This window comes from Thermobia domestica, chromosome 9, assembly GCF_964235325.1.
Source record: "Thermobia domestica chromosome 9, izTheDome1.hap1.1, whole genome shotgun sequence".
NCBI classification, from domain to species: Eukaryota; Metazoa; Arthropoda; class Insecta; order Zygentoma; family Lepismatidae; genus Thermobia; species Thermobia domestica.
In genome coordinates this window covers 245,960,647-245,983,830 of record NC_137462.1, presented here as the reverse complement: position 1 = coordinate 245,983,830, position 23,184 = coordinate 245,960,647, and the positions used below count along the sequence as shown (strand labels likewise).

The window sequence follows — 23,184 nt, the reverse complement described above, 5'->3', positions numbered from 1 at the left end:
TTTCTTTAAGTTTGTGCAAAAATGTATATCACGATTCCGCTCGTACTCATAGTCATGGATAAGATTGAATATGCTTTTATGACATTTAGAATCAAACAAAAATTTAGAATCTGGAGACTTGATGAGAAGTGCAGGAGAAGAACTTCATCTGTGTATTGCCAATTTTCGACGTGAAAGAAGTCCATTTTTTTTTTTTTTTTTTAATTTATGGAAATACCAGTAGTAAAAAAAAACTGTTCTGGCTGACATTGAAGTGGGATACTTCAAAATGATAAAATGCATTTAACCGTTTTATTTTTCGATTTCAAAAGCTGGAAGAAGAGCAACAGAAAGATGCTTCTTTACATTGGCTCTCTTTTAATTTCTCCAAGATGCATGCCGTAAAATATAAAAGATCCCCATGTTATTTAAATAGGCGTTTTCATTGGATAACAGTCTTGACTTTTCTTTTCTATTTACAAGCTAAAACTAATATAACCTATTTAAAACTAAACACTTCTTATTTTTCATTGTTGGCGGAAAAATTTCTTTTTCGGATGTTCTTTTATTATTATTATTATTATTATTATTATTATTATTATTATTGTTCAAATTAGTGTCCATTTGTTGCGTTATTTGATGTGTTTTGGATCTGTCCCATGCTCTCTCTAAATTCATAGGCACTGATTTTGAAAATAAATATTCAATTGCAGAAAACTGTTCACCCCACTATTGTTTAGTTTACAAATCCAGCTCTATTTTCATTACCATTGAATCTCGATTATCTAGTGTTTGCTTCATAAACAATTATTTTACGATAGGGATGCGCACGAGACAAGATATGGATTCGATGTACTTTGTTACACACAACTCAAAAAAACCCCTCCCAAAATACTTTTCTAAATCTTAGAAAATTTACGACCATTCCGTTTTTCACTACTCTATTGAAAAATGCATGTTCTCCGCAGGATAGTAGTCTCCAAACACCAAGCCAGCTTCAATTAGTTCTCGTGTTTGGGAGAGGTGGGGGGTGTCTAAATGTTTCTTATATATTAACTTTACCTAACAAGTCCATGCATGAATTCGAACAAAATATGTATAGTGGCGGATCCAGGATATGATCATCTTGAAGTGACAAAGTGGATGGAAACGGGACAACTCCGAAACGAACCACAAATGTTTAACTATTTAACTTCAAGCTTAACATATTGTATTAATATTCTTTTTAAAAAAAAAAAATTCGATTGATCGAGTCTGCGGAAAGTAATTGGTTAGATTAATATTATTTTCAGAATAACAAATTTCTTTACAAACCTAAAAATAATTTGTTTGTGTTTTCAAAGCAGTACAATTTCGAACTCAAAACTGGATTTATTAACCTTTGAAAGGTAACTTCGTAACGCACATTATAAAGTCATTTAAAATACTCAGTAACTTTTTATTTATCTCATTTAATCAACCGACGCACTATATTACGGACACCTTATTCTTTATTTTTCTGTACCGAAAAGAGAGAGAGATAGAAAAGGAAAGGAGTGAAATTTGTAATGGCGTTAAAATTATTGTTAAACATTTAGCATTTCATTTCCCAAGCAGGGAATAAACATCAGAAGCAAAAGCTTTTGTCGTGGGAGCCATAGATTCGATTCCTGGCGGGAGCTCATATGGTCCGGATACCACTTTAGTTTATACGACCACGTTTTGAATAGCCTTGCTTCTCCAAGGAACGCTAAACTCTTATTAACAAATTAACCATTGTCTATTTCTAAATCACTTAATCCAAACATCGAAAACTTTGTATTAAACGAAACGAGTTACGAGCTTCAAAGATTGAGTACAAGTGCATTAAGACTCAAGGACTCTTATGGTTTGTCATTTTTATTTTTCCTTACTAATAAAAGTTCATACAGAATTGAAAGAGGCTTTTTCGTAGGGACACAAGATCTTGGAAAGGAACTCTAAATGATTAGTTATTCAACGATTAGTTTTCATCGCCTATGATATGGAAATCATGGATTTGATTCTCTGTGAGAACACACGTTGTTTCCATTCTAAATTAAACAATAGATCCACGTGAACATCTTAACTGAACATCAACGCGCGAACTTTCTGTGCGTATATGCCCACGTTTGATTCCTGGTAGAAATATTTGTCACGGATAGAAACCCGAGTATCCCTACACTTGCTGGATGTGGTGGTGTGAATTTTTCTTTTCCAGAGGCTGAAGTATGGCCTCAAGGGAACAGGTTTTTCTTCAGCTAAAGAAATCCAAGTCAAAAACAGCAGACTTAACACGTAAATTCTCAGAAAATGACTTCTAATATTGTTACAACCAGTGGCAGCAGTGAATGCAGAAGTGTCTCAATCCCAAGAGACTACTTCGGAAATGATGACTACACCAGGCAGTAGTGGGGTTAAGTACCAAAACTTGAGTCTAGTATATAATTTATAAATACCACATCTGAAATTACTTAATGGAAATGATTTCGTATAGTGCAATATGCTTTAGATGACTAATGTATTGACGTACAAATTTTATTTATTGAACACGTATATTTTCTTTTCTGGTTTATTTACATCAACCATGACTCAAAACAAAATTGAAAGATTTTTGTTTCACACAACAAAATATCTTGATTGACTCATATAGATAAGCCAAATCTTCGTAGGATGCTCATTGCGTATTGTGTTCATATGGTGACTAAATAACGGATGTATTTTGGTACAAACAGTCAAATAATTTCAAGCTATGTACATCTCGCAACCAATAGCATTACGGAAGAAAGGAGAGATCGTTACTTTTTCATCTAGTTGTTATTAAGAAATCGAAGAAACATACAGAGGTTTTTCCAGGGCAATTATATAATAATAATAATAATAATAATAATAATAATAATAATAATAATAATAATAATAAAAATGCAAAATACAATAAAATATTACCGGTAGGAACACAGAAGGAAAAATAAACAAGTATTTTATTTTTGATTTTATGTTCCATGATTTTGCCCGAGACTATGAGAAATGAATGGTATATAAAAACCATGCACTGAGAGGAATTTGAACCCGCGATAGACAGGTCTTAAGATCGCTAGCCTAATGCCTTAGGTGCTCGACCATCCAACCAGTTAAACTAGTTTAGACTGTATGAAAATCTGAAAATCGTTGTATGGACAAAACAATACAAATATATATACGAGGGTAAGTCAACTGAAAACCATAAAAGTAGAAATAAAAATCCGCATATGGCGCCAGTGAGCTGTAAGTTGGCATGCCTGTTTACGATAGTATGCCGGATGTCTCCTAGGTGGCAGCAGCCGGCAGATGCACAAACACCGGCACAACGACAGTTCCAAAATGGCAGCCCCACTAGCCACATGCACCAGCGAGGAGCAGCGTTTTGTGATTCGGTTTTTGCGAAGTGAAGGTTTGAAACCGATTGACATTTTTAGGCGAATGAAGGTTCAGTATGCGTGTTTGTCACAGCCACAAATCTATGAATGGTGCCGGAAATTTGCAAATGGTGTTACGTCTGTGGCCGATGCTCCACGCCCCGGCCAGGCTCGGCGCGTAGTGACTCCAGAGACCATTGCAGCCGTTGAAGTCATCGTTTTGGAAAACCGCCGTGTGACAATAGACGAAATTGCAGCATGTGTACACATGAGTCATGGATCGGCACATCATATTGTGAATGATGTTCTCCAGTTTCATAAGGTGTCTGCAAGATGGGTGCCCCGACAACTGACGCCTGAACTGAAACAGCGACGTGTTGATGCGTGCGAAGACCTTTTGTGGCGTGCTGAACGTGACGGTAATGCCTTCCTGTCACGAATCGTCACTGGTGACGAAACATGGGTGCACTACCATCAGCCTGAAACAAAGCGAGCGAGCAAGGAGTGGCACCACTCCTTATCACCGAAACCCAAAAAGTTTTCTCGCTGCTCCTCGCTGGTGCATGTGACTAGTGGGGCTGCCATTTTGGAACTGTTGTTGCGCCGGTGTTTGTGCATCTGCCGGCTGCTGCCACCTAGGAGACATCCGGCATACTATCGTAAACAGGCATGCCAACTTACAGCTCACTGGCGCCATATGCGGATTTTTATTTCCACTTTTATGGTTTTCAGTTGACTTACCCTCGTATATAAGCAAATTCTTCATGTTATATTCTCCTCATGTAATTGGTTTTACATGAATTTCGATACAATATTGTAAATATGCATATACACTACCGCTCATAGAAGTTCGGACAGTGATACAAACATATAAAATAGAGGTTTAACGTAAGTACTTACTTCTGATCACTACGAAGATCTTCACTCATCAATTCTACTAGTAACTAACGTTGCCCTTGATGGAAGCAAAGACGTTCCGCGGAGTGAATTCTATCTTACCAGAGCGATCATAATTCCTGTCTACCTGTTTCACACAATTGCTCGTCCGAGGGGCTCTGCTGTATGCATTTGAAACCAGTTATGCTTTCTTGGCGTTTTGCCACTTTACTTGCAAATCTGAGGCAAACTTGAAATGAAATGAAATCTTTAAGTTTTACGTCCCACAGTTATGCCAGTTAGGCTAAAGGAGACGGTGATGATGAGAAATGGATGAAATAGTGGAATGAAGAAAGTGGGAGGAAACGGGAGAATCCCGAAAAAAACTCACGAGCACAGTGTTCGTCCACCACAGAGTCCACACGGTGCGAGCTGAGATCGAACCAGGGACCCCAAGCACCGGAGGTGAACGCTCTACCACTGATCCACCGCGCCCCCTTGAAACAAACTTATTAGTTTTGCTTCTTATAGTGTATTGGGGTGGCCAACATATCACATGTATCATTTATTAATATTACTGCTAAGCAACAAGGCTATGTCATAGCTTTTCGAACTTCCATGAGCGGTAGTGTAAGACCTCTTTTTACTTGACACTAGATGTAAATAGGTAAGCAATGAAAATGTAAAATGTAAATAATTACAACATTTATTGAGTTTTGGATAATGCATACTAACAATTTCAAATATATATAATTTTTACAACTATTTTCTACATAAGCACTTACACTCTTACAAAAATTACCTAATACCATTAAGGTTTATATTGTTTTGACTGGGACCACCACTAGATACGTCTATTCATCTACTCAACCTCATTCATTCGTTTACAATTAAAAGAAATAGTTAAGTGTGCATAATTGTAAACAAGTGACATTTATTCCTTTATAAAAATATTCTTTTGTTTTACAAAAGGTAAACTTAGTAGCATTAACAACAATAAATGCTAAAGATATTTAACTTGAATGATTCGAAAAGCATAACTAATCTTACATTGTCTTTTAATTATTCAATATTTTGATCTCTTTTAATTAAAAGAACATCACTGTGCAAACGCAAATCTAATAGTGGTACAATGTGTACGAATAAGATTTCACAAGAGATGCTGATAATTTGCAATAAAAAAAAAATTACTCGTGCATAGTCTTTAAAATGTACCTGCAAAAGACTAGTTTCAGGATAAAGTTTTTCCTCGAAGAGCTTGACAAGTGATATCGTGTATTTCAATTGACATCACAATACTGGGAAATGCCGGATATGTTATGCATACCCTATATTTAATCTGACTTTTCTTCTTGAAATTAAATATTTCTTTATTATACTGCGGATGAAATCCCACTGTGCTTTAATAACAAAGAATCTGTAACATATAGAACTAAAGGTAATGCATAATCCAGTTCTAAACCTTTTAGAATATATAAAGATAACACCGTACCAACGAAATACCATTACTGTTTGTTGCCCATAGAATCGAACGAATAAAATAAATGAGTATTTGAAATGACAAATTATGTTTTACTCTGCATTCTTTCAAAGTTTCATCCATCTTCATAAATCTTTTTTTTTCCGATACTAGAATTTTTTAAGCTTGAACATGACCTTCTGAGTTAAGATGTTTATGACTCTTTGTGGTTCATCCGTGTTTTATTTGATATTAGATCCATCCTACTTGCGTTTCGAAATCGGATGTGGGTTTTCTAAACACAGTACGATGGATTTAAAATCAAAAGCGACATGGACACACCAAAAATTCAATTGTAACAATATTACTTCCACAATAATATCTTAGATTAATACATTATTTTGAGGAGGAGGGGAAAAAAAAGCTTTTAACGGAGGTAGTCCTCTGCGAGACAGGTCATATAGGTTTGTTGTCTCAACGTCACTTGTCAATTAATGAGCTTTGGGGAACAACATTTTGGATTGCTGTTAAAATTTAATATACTTCTTCTTTCAAAATATATATTCGTTGTTTTATTAAGACATTTGCTAATCGCGTTATAATTTACATTATTCTACTACTGAATGGTAGATAATAGTAACAATTATAAAGAAATTCATTAACTGGAAATACTTAGGAGATAAAAACATGTTTTTTGTATATTTGAGGAATATCTGAAGGATACATTTAATAGGTCTTCCTGTGTTCGTGTGTAGCTCCATTAAGCTATATACCACCATCAATACATTGCGACGATGATAGTAACTGCATTGATTAACATTTTAAAAAGCACGAAATTATTACGAAAAATGTTCCCAAACACTTCAGATAACTTGCTCTCAATCTTTCAAAAGGTTGCAATAACTTGCAGATTACTTTAATGCAAACATTTACTAATCTAATTAATTACACTACAATCAGATAATTGAATAGTTGACAATTCATCACCACGAAATGGATATTTTATTTCGGACATTCTTGATATACATCAGCGCTAAATTCCTGAGACTGAAATGTTAATGAATATTCTTTCCTTTAGAAAGTAGGACAACAGGCACAAGGACCTAGAACATTCACTATGTTTAAATAAATAAGTAAACTAATTAATATTCTTCGGTTTTTCGTATGTAAGAATACTAAACACGTAAATCACTCACGAAACATATTTTTACTTTCTTACGGTAATGCAGAAATGTTCGCCCGTAGTTTATAACGCAATCCTAATTTCTCCTGACATGTCCCACCAAAAGGAAATACGCTTACACCATAGTAATAACCTCTAATACCTCCTGCCGTCCTTCAGGGACAACTCTGATTAAAGCACGTTATTTTGTAAATTACGTACTTCGCACACACAATTTTACTCGCTAAGTAGCTTCAACGTTTTGTTTCTTTTTTGACTTGACCCTAAAATTTTAATGATACACTTTACGCGCGACTTCATATAGGCACCCACGAGTAACGTATGTATTTCTTTAATTTCTGAAACCACTCTATTAAAACAAAACAAAACAAAAAAAGTATATAATATTAAAACGGAGATACATACTTTATTTTGTACAAGTTTAGTTAAACATGAGAAATAAAAGTATCTAAAAACAAAGTAGGAGCTTCAGAATTAACGATGTAAGTTTATTTGGTTTTGTCACTGGTTATATTGTGCAGCTTAAAGGTCATAAAAACAATGTTCTACAACAAATATGACAATACTTAAATTCTGATATCTGCTTTAAAATTTATACTGTGCGTTGAACAAATATTTTTCAAGTTGAACAGGAGTTGAGTCTCGTTAATAACTTTCATTTACAGATTACTTTACATTATCATAATCATAATAATCAAACCACATTGTTAATTGTACTGCTAATTAAGAACCAATGCCCAGTAATGCGACAGAACATATCTTACTACATCGTTATTCGAGCACACTACAAAATGTATAAAGAAATCTGTACGCAACTAGTGCGAAAATTTTCTTTCCGAAATCCTTATTCAATTTACAGGTAAGAAACAAGAGGAAAAGTGACAGCAATAATATCCTTAATCCAAACCAGGACATTACATATTATTAATAATAAAACTCAAGTTATACTGCTTTTTTTAACGAATGATATAAATTATTCGCAATACTATGGTCGACTTTTTCTCGACTACAAGCCGAAATCCAGGTTGAAGAGAATATAGTAAGATTGTATACGGAGCTGAGAAACCGAGAAGCGACTGACACGGTATTTCTGTCGCCTTATTTGTACGAAGAGTAAGAATGATATGAATTTTTTAAAGCAGCGACAAAAAATTTTAAAGAAACTGTTTACTCTACTAATCACTTGAATCGATATAATATGTACAATTTGATTAGGCTACGAAGACACTTCACAAAACTAAGCACGAGAGAGAATATATATATATATATATATATATATATATATATATATATATATATATATATATAAACTTCATCAATTACAGAAAAATTAATTGATATACTTTTTTCCATCCCCTATGAAGTATAATGCCTAATCAGCACAATTTTAATAACATAGAGGGTATTTTGAAATAAATGTTAACGAAGATTTTCTTGGAATCAACAGTTCTGTACAGAAACACACTCAAATTCATTGTCATTTTATTGTTACATATTATTACATAAACTTTATTAGAAGGTTAATAACTTCTTGGAATATATTTTCGAATTCTTTACTTTTTTTCTTTCTTCAGAAATCATTCCTTCTCATAGAAAGTATATAATAATAAGGACATCTACACATCCGATAATGACTAGTCTTATGGCTGAATTTAAGGTATCACCAATTACTTATTAATCCTCTAGAACTACCAAAAACGCCGTTGTCAGTTTCTATATATCAACAGTGTATTTCTGATAGTATCTTTCTTTAATTGTATATTACCATGTACTCTGAGAATAATTCAACTCTTGGTGAACTTATTTCAATAGAAGACATATTTTACGGTTTTTAGTTTTACAAATTAAGACCATCAAATGTATTCTTTTATCAATCTATAGTAATGTTATAAAGCAGCACCCACCTAGCTAGCGAAAGTTATCTTCTTCCGTCTGTAAGTAGTATGTTTTGACAGAAGCTTTTTTAAAAATGTGTCTTTGTTCTCTGAAAACCTGACTACAGAAAAAGGTATTTCCTAGAAATAGGTAGGTATTGAGTATGTGACTAAATTTTGATTCAAAAATGCTCAACAGTTTCGACACGGCCGCTTGTGTTCCTCAGCGGCTTATTTCTACTATAAACTTCATCTACGTCTCCTGACAGAATAATACAATTTTGCACTATCAACAATACTGCACAGATGAAGAATGCAGTTTACCAGTTGGAACAGCAACCTGGAAAATTACCCTTTCTTAAATATTCAGCATATTGTAAATACTTACGAAACGAAATACGAACTTCCTTATTTGTATTAAACTAATCTAAAACTAATCCTTAAGCGTAGCAATTCCTTTGTTTGAACACACAAACTTAAGTATGATAAATAAACAGAATACATTATCACACTGATCCTTGATTCCCTGTGTAAGAACAGATCGTAATTATAAAACGAAATGTGCGCTCATATAAAATTATGAGTATTATTTATGTAATTGAAGATCGTCTCCATTAACACAGCATCAAATGCAATTTACAGGCACTTTGTTTATTAGTTGTTATTCTGTGTCCGAAAAGAAAACAAGTCGTTACTATTCGAAAAGTTCGTTAAGATGTACATTTTCATGAGACAAAATGCCCGTTGCACGTATAAAAACATTTGATTCTCTTTTGTTAACGTTATCAAGTCTTTTATGGAACGGTAATAATTTGGGAAAATTATTAAATTTTGAAACTCGTTGTGCTTATTGTGGATTTTTTTTTATTGTACAATATTGACTAAAAATAAAGTGAATACTAAGTGTCGGAACTTGTTTTCATTACCATATTGAACTTGTACCTTCACACTTCATAGTTTTTGAGTATGAAAAAAGTTTATGATCCCAGCGTTTATCTAGATTCCCCTTATTCATGTTCAGATTAAGATTTCTACTTCTTATGAAAACTTGTTAGAAAAGTGTAAGGAAGCAAACATTTAGTTTTTGCATGTATTTACAAAAAGCTAAGATATTTTAAGGAATTAGCAAGGATAATTTTGCAGCCTGAAATTCTAAGTTAAAATCTACATTCTTTGTATGTGCCCTACCATTAGTAATGCAAAATGGTACTATTCCGTGAGAAGCAATGTAATTTTGCGGTAGAAATTTCTAAGCCGCGGAGGAAGACAATGTCTTATCGTAACTGTTCTACATTTTTGAATCAAGACGTAGTAAAAACAAGTCAATTTATTTTATTACATAATTACAGGTAAATATTCGATTTCCCCTCTTACGTACACTGGAAAGGGGAAGATAGCATTATACTGCAAATTATTTATCTACGCTTATTTCGCTTATTTCGTTTAGACACTTGTTTCAAATGAACTTCAATTTAAAAAACTACCGTAAGAGACCACGTCAGTACTATGCAATACAGTATCCAAAGGAGGCTTCTTTTTCAGACAGAATTATCATCAACAGTTTTGGTTTTGCAATTAAGATTTCAAGACGTCCGAAGAAAGAAAAGATGTTCAAAAAGACATTTCGATTCGTGCTGCCCTGAAAAATACTGCTACACCATCACTGTCTTGCTTAAAACAAACAATTGAGTAGGAAAATTACGAATAAAAACGAGTACGAACAACGTATGCAGCAGGGGAGAAACTCTCGAAACTACTCAAATAGATAGTTCAATTCGTTAAGGCCAGGAGAAATTTGGTAAGTTTTCTTATGGCTGTCACAGAGAAGATTGCTTTCGTTTTGTTTACGTGCATTTCGATAACAATTACCGGTTTTGTAAGCTTTAACACTGAAAAAGTAAAGAATAACTACAGAATATTTGAGAGTTGAGAGCAAACGAACTAAATTATACTCTCTTCGTCATAATACATATATACATTAATACCTCACTTTCGTTCCAGTGTCGAAAATGTTAGAATACATATACCGCGAATATTATGCAAACCAGTTTTAACCAGTCACTGTCAACATAGAAATATTTATTGAATAAACGAAATTAAACTTCATTTTTTTTCATTTTAATGAATATTCTGAAAAATCTCATTAATACTAAAAATTAAATGCATTTTTCATATGTATATTCATCAAAGGCTAGCTATTAGTGTCATTTTCGCGTACAGTTCTGTACTATACTATACTTTTCAAATTCTGTACTATATTTTCAAATGTATATATCGAAGTACATAAGCAATTCACGCTGATCTGCCCGCCTGTCAGTTTCACGTTTGAAAGAACTGCATAAATCTAACTACAGACTGAACATAATTTTTTCGGCACGCGATTACATTTTGCTTAATCTTTCATATGTGAGTTAGGGGTAGGTTAATTACAGACTTCAGACAACAAAGTAAACGAACCTGAAGTTAGTACTTTATTATACTAGAAAACGACTGACGCTATTACATGAAGCCCGAACACGAATGAATTCTACAGATGTTGTCCGATCTATAGTGACGATTTTCACCATAAACAGCAGAGCCACCTAACGCAAAGTGAATGACATCGTCGGTCGTACAGATTGATTGGACCTCAGTTTATTCTTAACAAATGTGAAGAACTTTCGTGTTGAAGATTATCATCGAAAATCAAGACCCACTGGAAAAGCCACATTACGAGTTTCGGACGCCAAAAACAGTTATAGTGCGATAATCAAGATGTGCAGTCAATGTGGATTCACTGTGTTGAAGAATGACATAGCATGTAGGGGGTAGAAAAGGTGATTCCTTAAGACAGAAAGAAGCCAAACCCTGTCCTGGTAAGAGTCCACGCCAGGTATTATCAGGAAAGTGTAAGCTCTTTGTCAGAGAACAACCCAGGTACATATTGAGTAACTGTAGACCGCATGGAATTTCCCACAAAATAATTCACACCATAGTTGATAGTGATCTAGGGTTGGTGAAGCGTAGAAAGGAATATGTTCGGAAACTCTTGCCAAAACAGATTGCAGGATACTGCACCAACTGTAGAGGCTGTACGAGCACCATCTAGCTAGCGACTCTTTTAACACTGAATGAGGCAATGTGTACCTCAGGACTGCAAAAGGTTGTGACAATTTTTGACAGAGAATATAATGTTAGACAATCATAACGACGGTGCAGTGAACGCACGAAAAGCTTTAACAAGAAATTCGTGTTTGTTGCTAGTTTAAGTTAAGTGGCTAGTTAAAAATGCCAAAATTCCCAAAATGTATTCCAATAATTACCAGACTAGCGTCATAACACTAACTTGTAATGACATCCTAATCTATACGGGGAAGAGATAAATCGAGTACGGCTACACCAAGACATCCAACCGTACCTCTCATTCAATGATCCTCTTCCGTCAACAAACGGAAGAACGAACTTCATCTGTGCCATCCCTTCACCTACATTTCTGTGAAATCTCCGAGTGCCTTACCGACTGACCATTGTGCCTTTGATATCCTCAAGCGGGTCTTGACACAGTGGAATGTGGGAAATCTATGAAGAGAAGTGGTTGCAATAGGACATGTCTACATTGCGAGCCAGCCTCCTTCAATGAATATTTCGATGTTGGAAGATAACCAGAATACAACTGTGGTGCCGGCATGGAATTGGCTGAGGTAGATTCATCTTAAAATTGAATGGCAGATTGGAAACAGCCTGCGTAATTTCAGTAAACAATGAAATTCTATGGTTTACCTTCGCCACTGCAGAAATGAATGTGAGTTATAACATGACAAGGGGTTTTTCAATGGAACTGAGGACAGCCTAAGAATTAACACGTATACACTATTTGTGAGAGGATTGTTTTTTGACAGCTTCTTTCAGCAGTCGCGTCATTTGCCATATTAAAAAAGCTTGTACGCACATATAGAATTTCAAGATGAGAATGAGAAGCTAACTATAGAAAACTGTCACACAACAATGAAGAAGGAATACAAGGGAACAGGACGGTAAAATGTAAAAAGAAAACAAAAATGAAATCGAAAAGTGGTGCTTCCATTATGCCCAACTGAACTATTCACACTTACTTTTCTGATCTTTCATTTCTTCTGTTTTCCTACTTTCTCCCCTCCCTATTTAATGAAATATTTAACGAAGAAAGTGTTCTTTCTTTGGTATTTCGTGAAAATGTTTTCATTGTTTACTAGTACGTAACTTGTTTTTATCTGTTTGCACACGATTCTTTAGTGTGTAACTTAATGTCGTTGACGCACCACATGGGTAACAATATTCACTCTTTTATTGACTGTCATACTCATGTTTCAGCCATGGCTCACTCAAATGCACGAGAAAAGTATTTACTATTATTATAGTTACGTATGTGTACATAATTAAAACAATCACGTATTTAATTAGTAGAAAACGCTAATAATTTTAAGTGAAAACATTAACATTTGACTGGCTTATTACACAGTTGCGTGTTATGTTGAAAGTTTCTGTTAATCTAAGCTGGTGAGAGACTTTTTTTTTTTTTTTCATGAGTAGATGTAAACACTGAAAAAATTCCATTGCTCATGTACTGCAGAGAATAAACAGTGTATTAAGTTTATTTATACAAAGGATACTGCTGTAACAGTTGCGAACTGAACTACGAGAGGGTCATCGCATTAAAAAAATATTACGATTTTTCTTGCATTCTTATTCAATATGTTTTTCCTTACATACACTAAAATATTATGGTTTATATTCTGTAATGCGCAGCCTAATTTTCAGCCATTATGCAGACACATTTAAACACAGTGGTGTATTTAATAGAAGTTAGGGAAAATTATGTCGTCACACTAAGCCTAAGCGCGTAGAATTCTTGATTCATACAGGAGATTCATAGTACATATTTATAATTCTACAAATGCCTACCAATCAATGACATTTTTTGTACACACTTTTACACGATATCTACTACTTACCAGTCTCAATTGTTGCTCCGAATGATTTATTTATCGTATAGAACGTCACATGTCAGTCTTTCAATTTTCTACGAAACACACACACACACACACAAACAATATACGTTCACCAGATATCATTAAAAAAAAAAGTCCACACAACACACACGATTCTTCTTGAAGTGAGCAATCCTTTATAGTAAAAAGTTCAATGATCAAGATTTCACATTATTCTACTACTTGTCAAGAATTGAGAAATCATAATTTGCAACCGAAACGAAAGTACTGGAAATCAATTATTAAGAAACCGTTCTCGAATGGAAATAGATTCTAAAACAATAAATAAAGAATGCAATCACTGTCTTGGTGCATAGATAATACCACATATTCACCATGATACAATTCATATAACCCAGGAGTGACTTAACACTTCCAGCTTTCGAAATTAAAACACTCGCGCAAGTGCTTTTATCACAACAGAAATGAAATTATAAAGTAAAATAGTGAAAAAAATATACATACTGAACAACATTACATTACATACAGATAGCACTTAATTCCATTATGTCTACAGCCTTTTCTTTCAGAAGTGTTGTAAATATACATCAACTGTCCCTCCTTTTAAATTTATAAGCACTGCGTTGTTAGTAAAAATGACGCAAATAAAGGGAACATTTTAGATATAAACCAAACAATTTATTTGTGAATGAAATGAATACAAATAATGTAATGGAGTAATGAGAAATGATTTTTGTACACGATGACTGTAATGATGATATGAAGAATGAAAGATGAATGAAATTAATACATTACTTATTTTTTAAAAAAAATGTCTTATATTTCTCATGAAATATGTGTCCGAGTTTTTATTTCTTTTTTCCTAGCAACCAGTTCATACTACCTGCTTAATGACACGAAGAAACTGATGATGAATTATACTGCCTTTTTCTCGGGAGTGTAGTTTTTTTCTTAGCACCTGAAAAACAAAGAAAATATCACAATTACTATCCGCACATAATACACACACAGCCAATTTCAGAAAAATGATTCAGTGACAAAACTGCACAGCCCTCATTCATTTTTGAACATTCTCTGCAAAGCACCGGAACTATGCCATAATTCAACTCTGGATTAAATATTACATTTAAATTAATCAGTATTGTTCTGCTACCACTAGTATTCATAATTATTTTCCACGTGAAACGTCCGTAATTGTAAATAAATAGTTTTACCTCATAGTTGCATTATCGTTTTCTGTCCAATATTTCACTCATGTTTGGTGTTTGAACTTTATCGAGAAAACGAATTTCCTTAAATCAGATTTTGACTTTCTTCTTCGTTATGTTCTTGTAATGCTGGAATTACGTAGTACTAGATGACCTCGTTTGCAGTACTGAAATGCTTTCCCATTACAGGATTTCGTGACACATGTAGGAAAAGAAATCTGTACATGTAGAAATCTATATATTTGAGCAGAACAAAGTTGGAGATCCTGTGATAGGAAAAACATTTAAATACTGCGAACGAGGTTATCTATTACAATTGCAGTCAAGTTTCCGCCCCACTCTTTATTTTCGAAAGGGGTTCCATTCTTGGAAATACATGTTAAAATATATTAATTTGCTTGCATACACTATAGTAACATTTATACTAAATAAAATAGTACTACAGTTTATTAACTGTAGCTAATATATACATGCACGTATGCATTATGTGCACGCATACATCAATGTATGTGTGTGTGTGTGTGTGTGTGTGGCTATGCTTGTCTGTCGGTCTTTTGTCTGCCGTCCTCTTTTGGAAAAAGTCCTGCAGGCGTTCCTGCCTGCTGGACTAAAATGTGTATTCTTACTTCCTAGCAAACTAAGGATGTAACTAAGAATGAGGATCATAATTTGATCTCAGAAAATTCGTTACCTTGACAAAGTTCACAACAGGAAACATGAGTGAAACATAAGGCAAAAATAAAACGACAATGCTACAAAATGGCAAACTATTTATTTATCTATGATACAGCTGCGTAAAACATGAAATCTCTAACATATTCCTAACTGTATTTTGGCTTCAACTAGCCACACTGTTCAATGTACACCAAAAGGACAATGGCGCTGTTCCAACAACTGTTTCAGAAGGAAAATGAAATGAAATATTTAAATTTTACATCCCATGATTATTATGGCCTGTAGACTGAAGGAGACGGATGATTAAATACAGTGAATGATTCTGAAAGAATTGGTGAAGAATACAGGAGAACTCTCCTCCCCCCAAAAATAAATAAATAAATAAATAATAATAATAATAATAAATAATAATAATAACAATAATAATAATAAAAACCCTGAAGAACTCGATGCTGTTAGCCACAAACTCAAATGACTTAGGATCGAACCAAGAACCCCTCGCAACAGAGTTGAGCGCTCTATCTTTTTCGTCTTCTCTACTTCCATTGTCGATTTAATCCTATATAATTTTGCTCTACACATTAGTAGCACCTCTGAGTTTTCTTTTTTCAAGTCATAGCCGGAAAGGTCTAGTTCAAATATCAGCTAGGGGTTTGTTACAAATAACCTTCAAGGGTCTTAGCGAATCTACACTATCAAAGGAAAGGATGAAACACCTGTCAAGATAATTTCAATTTACTGAAGGGTCCGTTTCTTTGTATGTCGTTTGACGTCTTATTTCAATATTAAGACTATGAGAGACAAACCTCTGTTACCATCTCTCTTCAGCACTAATGCTTGGGAGATGAGAGTCAAATCATGTGTCCGCATCAGGAACCGAGTACAGAACGAAGTGCATTGAATTACTCACGGTAATACTTACAAAGCACAGATGCGGATAATCACAAATACAAACTGATACATCGATATATTCTACAGGATAGTTACTTTATACAATTGCAAATTCTTTTAATTTATCGTTTTTACTTTCTCCTTCTCTGGCAATTTTGATTTACTTTCACCATACTGAGACTACAGATAAATATATATTATTTTTTGAAATCCAATTACGAGAGAGAGAGAGAATGTGAGTGAATGACTGTGTGTATTAGTCACCAACCATGTTAAGTTCCAGTACTTTCTTACGAAGACGAAAAGATATTTAAAATATATCAGGTTGTCTAAAATGTATCGAGCGTTTGCAGGTCACACCTGAGAATACATTTATTGTGATCTGAAAATAACAGTATGAAATCACATATGCACCATTATGTTCGATTACCTTCTGTCTATTTTACACCAACATCGTAATCCCCTCGCGACAGATCTTCTGTGGTTTCTAGTCAAGAACTTATGGCACGTGGTTTCCACAAACCTCTTCTGAAACTAACTTAACACCATTCACGGAGTTCTGCACAGAACGAAACGAATGATGTTACCAGGTTTGGATTATACAGTGGACGCATTAAAACCTCCCAACCGAGTTCTCTCAATTTTTGACGAGTCGTTAAATATGTATACAGTCTGGCGTTGTCAGCGTGGTATACGACACCTGTTTCTATTGACCAGATTCGGCCGTTTATTTTGAATTATTAAGTGCACTTACATTAATTACCAACAGCACTGGTCCAAGTCTATCGTTCCCACCACACGCACACTAGGAAGAGTTGAACTTTTTTTTTTTTTTTTTTCGAAACTGAAAACAGCCTAGCGCGGAAAAGTTGTGTACAGTTGTATTTAATAAACGTGCAAAATTTGGGTTAAATTGGACATTTTGAGGTGCCACTGGTACCATTTTTCGGTACCCAGATAAAACTACATATTTTTATGCTTTGCAAATGGGATTTTTTTTCTCGTTAAACGAGGAGTTATAACAATAAGCAATGCACTGGAGTTTTCCTTTCTTGCTTCTAAACATTTGATTAAATAATACTTTCAAAAATATTGCCATCTTAATCCCCGGTCTCTATCAAAAGGGTTTTCTTAAAGCAAGATTCCTTTTAAACAGTGGTTTATTTTACAATTTGTTCTTCATAAAATTCTCTTTTTACATTAACTTTTTTTTTTTTTTTTTTTAAACAATAATTGCCATACTCAGGAAAAATACCAACAACATTATTCCTCAAGTACGTAAGTACGTACTCTTCCATTATTGCGGTGCTCGTAGAGAAACATTTCATGTTGACATTTGACAAAAATTTATGTATGCGTCACTTGTACTGGTGGATTTGGTGAATTTACTTGGATTTTAGCATCCCGTTCAGCATTAAGCCCAGAGAAGACGCGGAGCTACAGCTTAACGTGAGATCTGAACCATATGAACACTTACAGAGAATCGAACTCGATGCACCAAAGGCAGGCACCTTAACTATAAAGCCACGATGGATGAATCTCGCCTAGATTTCTGTTCTCAAGATGATGAGAGGAAACAATTTTGTATTCGTTTCCAAGAATTTAATCAGACTGTATAGAACGTAAATAAAATTTTTATTAAGGATTTAATGAGAATCGGATTGTATTCTTCTATAGGCTTTTTTCTTTCTGGAGACAGTAAGTTTGCTTCAGAATGAACATTCTGCTGAAGAAGGAACTATCAAAAGAATCAAAGCAGTATGCCCAATTTCGCAGCAACAAAATACACGAATTCCTTGGCTTTATCCACATATTAAGCTATTATACGTTACTTTTAATTTCTCAAGTATAATGTTCCAGATACAAGAGTTCAAGTGTTACAGAAATTATTGGTGACGTAGATAAAAAAAAGCAAGAAAAACGAGGACTGTATAACCAATAATATCTCATAAAAGAATCATCAAATGATTCGTTTATATTAGATAAACAGAGAAAGAAATACATTTAAATCGAAGATCAAAGCTTTTCACAGTTTTGTAATACTCTTTAAAAGTCACGTGAAGACCCTCTTTGATATTTATACTTGTAACAAAGATCCGTTCATCAAATGCATTAGCGAAATGAGTAGGAAGTTCCCAGTAATAGAGCATGTTTTTTCTTATTGATGAGGCAAAGATGGTTATGGCAGGTTTAGATAAGTGTATTATAAGAAGATACAAGAAACTACCAGAAAGGAAGAAAAGAAAGTTGAAAGTAACTTGATTCAGCCGGAAACTTGGTAAAATGTAAAGACAGTCTACTTTATCTTTCCAATATCAAATGGAACTGCACGACTCTGACTTTGTGCCTGACTTTCATGAAAAGACATCACCAGAAACTCAGAAGTAAATATGTACCCAACGCTATATCTCAAATGCTCATTAGATTATCTGCATTTTCCAAGTGCATGCGACTCGATAGGTGAGTTTCCAGGAATGGCTCTAAACTGCACGTTCCCTTAAAATATTGGTGGGTAACTGGATTCACCGACTGAAGAAGACGTAACGAAAGTGACTGACAGATGAAAAGTGCCGAGAAAGATGCAGAGAAAACGTTGTGAACTTACGTGTTAGTGAAAATAATTTACTGAAATAATCAGCATAAAAGCAGTCTGTTTGGACTGGCGGAAAAATAGAACTGGACGGGTGAAAGTTATAGTGGACTTTCTTTTCTGAGTAACACCACTCTTCTGGTAAACAAAACATATGCTTTCTTCATCACTAGGATTTTCATAGACATCTGTTGAAGTTTCTCGGAATGAAGCTCTGACTTACAGACTCTGAAATGAAATGAAATCTTTGAGTTTTACGTCCCACGGTTATGCCGGTTATGCTAAAGGAGACGGTGATGATGAGTAATGAATGAAATGGTGGAATGAAGAAAGTGGGAGGAAACGGGAGAACCCCGAGGAAACCCACGCACACGGTGTTTGTCCACCGCAAAGTTCACTTGGCGGGGGCTGAGATCGAACCCGGGACCCCAAGCACCAGAGGTTTACAGACTCTGAATAGTTAATCACATTTTCTGTTAACATACTGATTTACCTAGATCTATTTTTTGTGCCTAAGTCATTCTTTTACAAATAATTTACACCATTGTAACTTTCACCCGATCAACTATTAAATAAGTAAATATTGGGAGAACATTTCACATGCAGATTATAATTCAGAAACATGTTTTGCTTGCAAAGCCACAGTTACATCAATAAATTGACCACGTTACAGCATTTTTTGGTACATGAAAGCTGAAATTTTAAGAGTTGTTGGCTGCGATAAACACAAGATTAAAGGGAAATGCTATTTGGGTGATAGAAGAAGAGATGGAAAACCAATCCAATGGTGTATTTGTAAGCTGCATGGCAATAAACTTGCTCTCCGTCACCTGCTGCATTTAAATGGAAATTTAATATAATCGGTAAATATATTGAGTCATGCGAGACGTTGCCGGCAATCAAATTCAAACGAGTTTAGTTTCATTCCGATCTCAACCTATCCTGACAAATTGTCTGATGTGAGTTCCGAGTTATCAACTTGCCTCCTTACGTGAGATGGTAGTTGACAACAGCTGCAAAATATACCTGAACACGGATTAACCACAATTGTTAAATATTTCCGAGCTGTTCAAAGTGGAGATTCAAGCTGAACTCTCGAGACAGGATTGATGGACGGAAGAAATTGAGAAAATTTGTAGCAGAAAAGGATTTAGTTGAGACACTGCGAAAACTTAAGATGTGCCAAAGCATGGTGGGGTTGGGTTGGGCACAGGTGGAACTCAACATACAACCTTCCCCGTGATCAATTCTGGATTAATCTATTTAGAGACAATCGAGGGGCTGCATAACCGAAAAATCACGCAGAGGTTTACCATTCGTAAATGAGAAGCCAACTTCCTGAACTCAGTACTCTCGCTTAAAAGTTTTGACAGAAATTGAGGATTGAAATAACAATATTTTTGAAAATGTTGAGAACTAGAAAAGGAAACTTTTACGTATTGGTTATGATTGTAACTCTTCATTTAGCAAAAATACGGAACAAATAACTTTTAAAAGTGTAAAAAATGCTTTGTATTGCATGGACGGCGAGGAATAGCGCCAGTGCCACCTCCAGATGTCCGATTTACCCAAATTTTGCACGTTAACTATATACATCTGTATACAATTTTTCCACATTAGTTCTTTATAATTTCGTTAATAATAATAATAATAATAATAATAATAATAATAATAATAATAATAATAATAATAATAAAAAACTTTGTAAGTGCCCCTTCTGACCCGCTTAACGCACAGCATATCCTTTCTGGATGTTAGTGTGAGCTTTCCCAGACTGGAGCTTCTCCTCGCTTCGACCACATCTTTTATGCACATTTTTGTTGAAGGTTATCCACTTTTCTTCACTCATGATCAATCGATTCAGAAATGGCTCGAGTTCGTTACGTTTCAGCACAGATTCGTAGACAGAAATTCGATCGAGTAAGTGTTTTTAAGTCAGATCATGTGGCACCCAAATATCAAGCTTCCTTTTGTAGCCGGCTTTCTCCAAACGATTTAACGATTCTTTGGTGATGGATGTTTAGCTCACTGGCAATCTCACGACTGCTTATCATCTACTTCTGCTGTGACTCGTCGCCCATACGAAGAGAATCTTGGACAGCGAAATGTCCACAACGAAAGCGATTGAAGCATTTGATAATGTATCTTCTCCATAAACATCACACATTTCTTCACAGGCCTGCGCAACATTTACGCCTTTAACGAAATAAAATCGTAAAATGTAATGCAGTTAACTCATAACGATCCAGAATTGATGTATGTACTTTTGGTTAATTCAACGCTACGCCGCTGTTCTGTTCTTCGCTCTAAACATGGTTTGGAACAGTTCAGCAATTTGCGAAGACGAAATTGTGTTCCTTATTGTGAATTTCTATAATCCCTCAAAGTTATTTTCTGCAACTACTTCATATAGAACCTCACATTACCTCTTGTTTTGAAACTCAACAAACTCGTCGGGACTGTCCTGGAAGTTCAGTCAGTTTTCATAAAGAAAAAGTGTGGATTTCTTATGCAAAAACAATGTTTTGGTGGAAAATAAAATTAGTATAATGCTACCCAATAATTAGTGAAATATAGTAAGTTGTATAATCTCATACATATAAATGCAATAATAACAGCGCTATTTTACACTTTTCTTATAAAAACTAGCAGTACTTTTCTCTCTCACCCACTCTCGGTTGTTCACAGATACACTACGATTTCACGAATGAGAAGTTCAAGCCGGAGAAAGAAAGCAGTCAGTGTTAATGTACTTACCAAGCAAAAAAGAATTTAAAAAACACTACTCTACATCAAGACAAATTTTAATTTTTATAATGTGAGTGTGATAAAACAAATGGCGATACTCATCAATGTACAATGGACAACACTTCATCAAGAACCCTGGTTTCTTAACAATAAAGAGATAAGTATGACTACTGAAATGTACAATTGTCATTTTTACGCATTTTGTCCGTCTTGAAACTCGTTGTATGTGTCGTGCTCGTGTGTTCAATACAGGGGCAGTTAAAAAAACGAAAAATGCTAGCAATTATTTGAATATTCATTTAAAATAATACATGAAATGAATAATATAAATTTATGTCTAATTTTGATGCAATAGAAAGTGTAATAATGTTTTAGATATAGCAATAAAAAAGTTATTAAAAAAGATGAAAAATGTAATAATATTTCATTCTAGCATATTTTCATCCAAAGAAACAAGTGATTTACATGTATTTCCAGTTCAATGCTATGTTGGGGTAACCGTTATTCATCAATCATTTGATGAGCTAGTTAACACTCGAACACTGTCTACTAGAGATCGAAATTCTATGCTTACGATATACATGTATATTTGTGAGTTTGCTAGAGGAGACATATTCGAAGAACGAACCCAGACCTTTCTAATCCTAAGTATTTGTAGGAGTGAGGCTATTGAGACAAACCTTACATTTCACTTCGGGTTCATCTATAAGTCAATTTGTACTACTGCCTGAATCATTCACTGACTATTACGTACGTTACGTACATACAAAATGGTGCGTTTCGGAGCTGCACTTGGAACCGAAGCATGGATTCGAACCCCGTACACCCTCAAGATCTTCACGGCGCAATACGTTTGGTCTGATAATAAGAATTCCAACACGTTTTGCACATCTACTAGCTTCAGCTGTCAAATAACGTTAGGCTTGACCTGCTGCAACTCATATACCCTGAGATTTGGGAAATTAACGCCATTTTAAGCGCAAAAGGGTCAATAATTTTTAAGTTTCCTAATATACTTTTAAAAGATTAATAAAGAGCACAACAGAAACATGTTAGTAAGATCTGGATATATATATCATATTACTGTTCTGCATTTACATACGAGGTGTGATACAAAAGTAATGATGATTTTCTTTTAACGATGAAGTTAAAGGTTATCCCCTTTCAAAATAGCTCATTTGGACAGAGGCGTTGTTTCCAGTCTTCGTAGTAGCGCTGGATGCTTTCTGCTAAAATACCTTTCAGCTCGTCGGTATTTATATCCAAGGAACCAAAACGGCACCCTTTTAATTTGATTTGTAAAACGGAAATGATTAAGATCCGGTAAATATGGAAGCTGAGG

The 23,184-nt window shown here is 34.6% G+C and overlaps 1 protein-coding gene across 1 annotated transcript in view; it reads right to left on the bottom strand.

Moving 5' to 3' along the window:
* Window positions 1-4,937: 4,937 nt before the first annotated feature.
* LOC145660651 (serine/threonine-protein kinase VRK1-like) overlaps window positions 4,938-23,184 on the bottom strand; it is a 133,657-nt gene continuing 115,410 nt past the window's right edge. Inside the window, exon 12 of the mRNA XM_081725959.1 lies at window positions 4,938-14,688. Coding sequence (XP_081582085.1) covers window positions 14,618-14,688 — 71 coding nt within the window. The 3' untranslated portion in view covers window positions 4,938-14,617. The remainder of the gene's footprint in view (window positions 14,689-23,184) is intronic.